This window comes from Chiloscyllium plagiosum, unplaced genomic scaffold (assembly GCF_004010195.1).
Source record: "Chiloscyllium plagiosum isolate BGI_BamShark_2017 unplaced genomic scaffold, ASM401019v2 scaf_711, whole genome shotgun sequence".
Taxonomy (NCBI): domain Eukaryota; kingdom Metazoa; phylum Chordata; class Chondrichthyes; order Orectolobiformes; family Hemiscylliidae; genus Chiloscyllium; species Chiloscyllium plagiosum.
Window position 1 is genome coordinate 9,792 of NW_025213640.1, and position 6,372 is coordinate 16,163.

Genomic DNA, 6,372 nt, shown 5'->3' on the forward strand with positions numbered 1-6,372 from the left:
ATTACAAACAATCACGTTTCTTCATGTTTTTGTAGAATGCAAAGGTCTCAGGACTTCCCCCTCCCAAAAAAGCCTCAGCAACTCAGTCCAGCACGGAGTCCTGAGCCGGGGGGACACGAGGTTGCGAGGTGAAGGGAACTGAGATGAGATGAGCACGTTTTCACCTGCCCTCCACTCCCCTACCCCTGAGTGAAGACAGCTGTTGATACAGATGGATCATTTCAATGACCCACTAGCGAGACATTTACAGAGAAGCTGCTTTCACAAATAATCCCAGAGCTGAGCAAATGTAGTCTTTTGCTGGTTTTCAGCTCTATCCATCCATCCAACCACTACTTCCTCAGTAAAACTGGGAACCAGACGCACAAACCTGCATAAAAACATATTCCAGGCCTCAACAAATTTCACATTTCTTGCATGATATCCTGTTAACCCCTCAGTTAGACTCCAGCCCACAACTCAGTCCCCATATCTTTATTCTTTTTGATTTATTTAGGGCATCACTGATGAGACCAGCAGTCATTGGCCACCCCTAATTGCCCCTTGAGGTAGTGATAGAACATAGAACAATACAGTGCAGAACAGGCCCTTCGGCCCTCGATGTTGCGCCGACCTGTGAACTATTCTCAGCTCGTCCCCTACACTATCCCATCATCATCATCCATGTGCTTATCTAAGGATTGTTTAAATCTCCCTAATGTGGCTGAGTTGACTACATTAGCAGGTAGGGTATTCCACACCCTTACCACTCTCTGAGTAAAGAGCCTGCCTCTGCCATCTGTCTTAAATCTATCACCCCTCAATTTGTAGTTATGCCCCCTCGTACACGCTGACGTCATCATCCTAGGAAAAAGACTTTCACTGTCTACCCTCTCTAATCCTCTGATCATCTTGTATGTCTCTATCAAATCCCCTCTTAGCCTTCTTCTTTCCAATGAGAACGTACTCTGCCTTCCTGTTATTCTTCCCAAAGTGCATCACCTCACATTTAGTTTCATTCAACTCCATTTGCCACCTCTCAGCCCAATTCTGCAGCTTATCCACTGCAACCTGTAACATTCTTCCACACTGTCCACTACTCCACCGACTTTAGATGGTGAGCTGCCTTCCTGAACCACCGCAGATCATGCACTGTACTTGGACCCACAATGCCGTAAGGAAGGGAATTCCAGGATTTTGACCCAGCAACGCAGAGAGCTGTGGTGATATATTTTCAAGTTAGGGTGTCGAGTACTTGCAGGTGGTGGCGTTTCCATGTATCTGCTGCCCTTGACCTTCTAGGTAGTGAAGTTTACCAGTTAGAAGATGGTTAAGGAGCCTTGGTGAGCTTCTACAGTGCATTTTGTAGACGGTACACACTGCTGCTCCTGAACATCAGTGGTGGAGGGAGGGGAATGTGGTGAAAATGTGTTGCTGGAAAAGCGCAGCAGGTCAGGCAGCATCCAAGGAGCAGGAGAATCGCGCAGGAGATTCTCCTGTTCCTTGGATGCTGCCTGACCTGCTGCGCTTTTCCAGCAACACATTTTCAGCTCTGATCTCCAGCATCTGCAGACCTCACTTTCTCCTCGGAGGGGAATGTGGTGCCAATTGAGCAAGGGCTGTGTTGTAATGGATGGTGTCAAGCTTCTTGAGTGTTGTTGGAGCTGCATCATTGAGGCAAATGGGAGAAATCCTTCACACTTCTACCCTATGCCTTGTGGATGGGTGGCCAGGCTGTGGGGAATCGGGGAGGCGGGGGGTAGTGATTTGCTGGATTCTTAGCCTCTGACCTGCTCTTGTTATAAGGTTTAGTTGAGTCTCTGGTTGTTGGTAGCTCCCTCCCCCAGGATATTGGCCGTGGAGGATTCAGTGATGATACTGCCACTGAACGTCACAATGCAAAGGCGAGGTTCTCATGTTGGAGACGACCATTGCCTGGCATGTGACATTGCACTGTCTCAGCCAGGCCCTGCATTTCAACATGAACTGCTTCAGTATCTGGGAACTGCATTGTGTAACCTTCAGGGAAGATCCCACTTCTCAAACAAGCACTGTAAATCTTTTTCTCAATTAGTCATATCAGACTCGAAACATTACTGTTATTTCTCTCACCACTGCTGCTGCGTGACCCACAGAGTTCCTTCAGAATGGGAAGTACTTGTTTTACGATCTCTAGTATCCACAGTACTTTGCTTGCTCCTCCACTTCTGACCTTATCGTGCAAGGAAGGTCATTGATGAAGCAACTAGCAATGGCTGACCCTTTTCCCATATCAAAGTACTTCATGTACCATACGGAACTACCTGTTCAGGTGTGTTATTTCTCACCTCTGAGCCATCAGAGACTTGAACATGGGCCTTCTGGCCCAGAGACAGGGACACTACTTCTGTACTACTCGAGTGCTCAAATTAATCTGCTCAAGACAAGTCCTCCAGGGCGGGGAGAACTTGAACCTAGCCCAGAAAGACAGCCATTCCCACTGCACTACGAGCACGCACTCACTAACCCCCAGTTAAGATTCCAGTCTGTAACCCCCTCCCGGGGTATCTGTTATTCTGTATATAACCCACCCCGAACCCCTCGATTAGATTCCAGTCTGTAACTCCCTCCCGGGGTATCTGTTATTCTGTATATAAACCACCCCGAACCCCACGATTAGATTCCAGTCTGTAACTCCCAACCGGGGTATCTGTTATTCTGTATATAAACCACCCCGAACCCCTCGAATAGATTCCAGTCTGTAACTCCCTCCCGGGGTATCTGTTATTCTGTATATAAACCCACCCCGAACCCCTCGATTAGATCCCAGCCTGTAACTCCCTCCCGGGGTATCTGTTATTCTGTATATAAACCCACCCCGAACCCCTCGATTAGATCCCAGCCTGTAACTCCCTCCCGGGGTATCTGTTATTCAGTATATAAACCACCCCGAACCCCTCGATTTCTGACAGTGCCCACTCCCTCAGCACTGACCCTCTGACAGTGCCCACTCCCTCAGCACTGACCCTCTGACAGTGCCCACTCCCTCAGCGCTGACCCTCCGACAGTGCCCACTCCCTCAGCACTGACCCTCCGACAGTGCCCGCTCCCTCAGCACTGACTCTCCGACAGTGCCCGCTCCGTCAGCACTGACTCTCCGACAGTGCCCACTCCCTCAGCACTGACCCTCCGACAGTGCCCGGCGTGTACCTGAACTGGCGTGACGTTGGATTAAGTACTCACCAGTACACCTTCTCATCGTGGATCACCTGCAAACAAAGCAGAGATCTCTTCAGGCAAAATACAAGTGAGTCCATTAGGGGCGGCACGGTGGCTCAGTGGTTAGCACTGCTGCCTCACAGCGCCAGGGAGCCGGGTTCAATTCCAGCTTCGGGTGACTGTCTGTGTGGAGTTTGCACATTCTCCCCGTGTCTGCGTGGGTTTCCTCCGGGTGCTCCGGTTTCCTCCCACAGTCCAAAGACGTGCGGGTCAGGGTGGATTGGCCGTGGGAACTGCAGGGATAGGGTAGGGAGTCATTGCAGACTTGAGGGCCCGAATGGCCTCTTTTCACACTCCAGGGATTGTATGAATCTGCATCACCACTCACCCTAACAGGAACATATCAATTACAATTGGCCAGAACTGAGCCCCAGGTCCCCAGGAGATGAACTCACCAGAATGAGAGCAAGTACTGAGATGATGTAGGAGACAGAATCTCGGAACAGAGACCACCAAGTCAGGGCCACGTCCTGGAACGCAACAGAAAGTACAGAGACTCAGTAATTCGTACCAGGTCCCAGTCCCCTTTGTGTGTGTGTGTGTGTGTGTGTGTGTGTGTGTGACAGAGAGACCGAGCCTGTACCCCAGTGAGAGTCTGTGTGTGTGTGTGTCCGTACCCCAGTGAGAGTCAGTGTGTGTGTGTGTGTGTGAGAGCCCGTACCCCAGTGACAGTCAGTGTGTGTGTGTGTGTGTGAGCCATACCCCGGTGGGGTGATGGGGGATGTGTGATGTCGGGGGGTTGATGGGACTGGGTAACACTAACTGAAGAGCTCACGTACGTGTGCTGCAAAGAGTCCACAGAGGCCGATGATGCAGAGAATGTTGAAGACAGCTGAGCCCACGATGGTTCCCACTCCCACATCACTCTTTGCGATGAACACCCCTGCAGTGTGGAGAGAAAGCATGAAAAGGGAAACTGGGGGCAGGCTCCCCTTGCTGCATCCCCTCCCTGACTCAACAGCCTCGCACACAGCAGGAAAGTCCCAGGCTGTGTTTGTGGCCTACTGCTCACTTTATTTAACCCCTTCACAGGAATGCGGACGTTGCTGGTAAGAGGGGCATTTATTACCCATCCTGGAACGTCCCTTGGGCTGATTGGCTTACACAGTGCTTTTCAGAGTCAGACGCGTCGCTGAGGGTCAGGAGTCACATGTAGGCCAGACAGGTAAGGACGGCAGATTTCCTTCCCTCAAGGATCCAGATTGTTTTTTTTAACAACAATGGATGATATTTGCCGGGATCACCACACCCCTACCACCCTCACCGAGACTGGTTTCTAACTCCAAATACTTTGTTTGGGATGACCCACCAGTTGCCATGACGATTGGCTGTGTGTACCCAGGACTCCTGCTCCTGGCCTCTGCTTTACAATAGTCACTAGTTAGCCTCATGGAGCTGGATCCCAAACGCGCCCTCAGTCGGCAAGTTCGGCTCCATTCATGACCTAGTGTAGCCAAGCTACCTCACTGAAACTGTGAGCAGGAAAATCCCAGGCTCCATTCACGGCCAGACAAAGCCAAATCACACAGAGACAGGCTCTGAATTGGGCTAGGCCCCAACCTCCTGACCTCAAGTACTGTACTTTTTATTTATTCATTCACAGGATAAGGGCATCGCTGGCCGGGCCAGCATTTATTGCCCACCCCTAATTGCCCAGAGGGCAGTTAAGAGCCAACCACATTGCTGTGGGTCTGGTGTTACGTGGAGAACAGACTGGATAAAGATGGCAGTTTCCTTCCTTAAAGGACATTAGTGAAGCAGATGGCTTTTTTCCGACAATTGGCAATGTTGGAATCATTAGACTCTTAATTCCAGATTTTTATTGAATTTAAATTCCACCATCTACGGTGGCAGGATTCGAACCCGGCTCCCCAGAACATGACCTGGGTCTCTGGGTTAATAGTCCAATGATAATATAACCAGGCCTTCGCCTGCCCGATCCACATTCCAGCCCTAGACCAGAGAGTAGGCCCAGGCTGGATTCTCGGCCTACTTCAGGCCTCGCTGTGCTGCCTGGCCAAGGTAAAGAGGACGTACCAATCAGAGAGGTGAAAAGCTCAGGGGCCGAACTCCCAGCCGCCATGAAGGTAGCGCCGGCCACGTCTTCACTCAGGTGCAGGTGCTGTGAAATAAACAGCTCAAACAGTCAGAACGGTCACAGAGTGCGGGCAGGCCACACTGACCTCACCCTGCGGCTTTCTGGGACTCTTTCCCTGTATCTCCATTCCGAGGCTTAAATACAGAGAAAGTCCAACCCCGGTCCTCACTCACTATTCCCAAACTGTCAGCCTCATCTGGTCAGGGACAGGGACAGCACGGGCTTAAATACAGAGTAAAGCTCCCTCTACACTGTCCCCCCATCAAACACTCCCAGGACAGGGACAGCACGGGGTTAGATACAGAGTAAAGCTCTCTCTACACTCTCCCCCCATCAAACACTCCCAGGACAGGGACAGCACGGAGTTAGATACAGAGTAAAGCTCCCTCTACACTGTCCCCCCATCAAACACTCCCAGGACAGGGACAGCACGGGGTTAGATACAGAGTAAAGCTCTCTCTACACTGTCACCCCATCAAACACTCCCAGGACAGGGACAGCATTGGGTTAGATACAGAGTAATGCTCCCTCTACACTGTCCCCCCCATCAAACACTCCCAGGACAGGGACAGCACGGGGTTAGATACAGAGTAAAGCTCCCTCTACACCGTGCTGGTACAGGTATTGTGGGTAAATTGTTGGTTTTGGAAGTGGCTGTTGATCACTCCAGCTGACACTCTAGTTTGCATCACATGACCATTCCGGATTATCCGGATCCTGGGAACGTCACACTCACCTTGCAAATCTTTTCCAGAGATGGAACAAAGCAGCTGTCACACACAATTGCCAGGGCGTAGAACATGTACATTGCCTTGGGAAGGAAGCAAGGGAAAGCTGCTTCAGCCTCCATACTTTCCAACAAATCATTCCACAATCTCTGAAACACTTAACCGCCCCCCCACCCATCCACGGGGACCATTCGCCCATCCGTGCCTGTACTGTCCCTCCTGCCTCTGGGAGCAGCCTCTCCCTCACTGACCCCTTCCCGATTCCGAACGCCTCGATTTGAGTCCCCTCACTCACCACCCCCCAAACCT

General features: G+C 51.1%; 1 protein-coding gene across 1 annotated transcript; it reads right to left on the bottom strand.

Moving 5' to 3' along the window:
* Nucleotides 1-261: 261 nt before the first annotated feature.
* LOC122547681 (sodium/potassium/calcium exchanger 3-like) lies at nucleotides 262-6,146 on the bottom strand. Its single transcript, XM_043686284.1, has 6 exons — nucleotides 6,072-6,146; nucleotides 5,275-5,359; nucleotides 4,017-4,120; nucleotides 3,633-3,707; nucleotides 3,202-3,227; nucleotides 262-370 (listed from the first exon to the last, which is right to left on the bottom strand). Exons 1-6 carry the CDS (start codon nucleotides 6,141-6,143, stop codon nucleotides 262-264), a joined length of 471 nt encoding a protein of 156 aa, XP_043542219.1. The 5' UTR covers nucleotides 6,144-6,146.
* Nucleotides 6,147-6,372: the final 226 nt, after the last annotated feature.

Bases quoted from the DNA above. Each gene is read 5' to 3' on its own strand.
- LOC122547681 (XM_043686284.1), bottom strand. From the start codon at position 6,143: ATGTACATGTTCTACGCCCTGGCAATTGTGTGTGACAGCTGCTTTGTT. The intron at 4,121-5,274 runs GTACGTCCTCTT...TCCACACTGCAG, and splicing joins GCTTTTCACCTCTCTGATTG to GGGTGTTCATCGCAAAGAGT. The intron at 3,708-4,016 runs GTACGTGAGCTC...GTTGCGTTCCAG, and splicing joins GTGGACTCTTTGCAGCACAC to GACGTGGCCCTGACTTGGTG.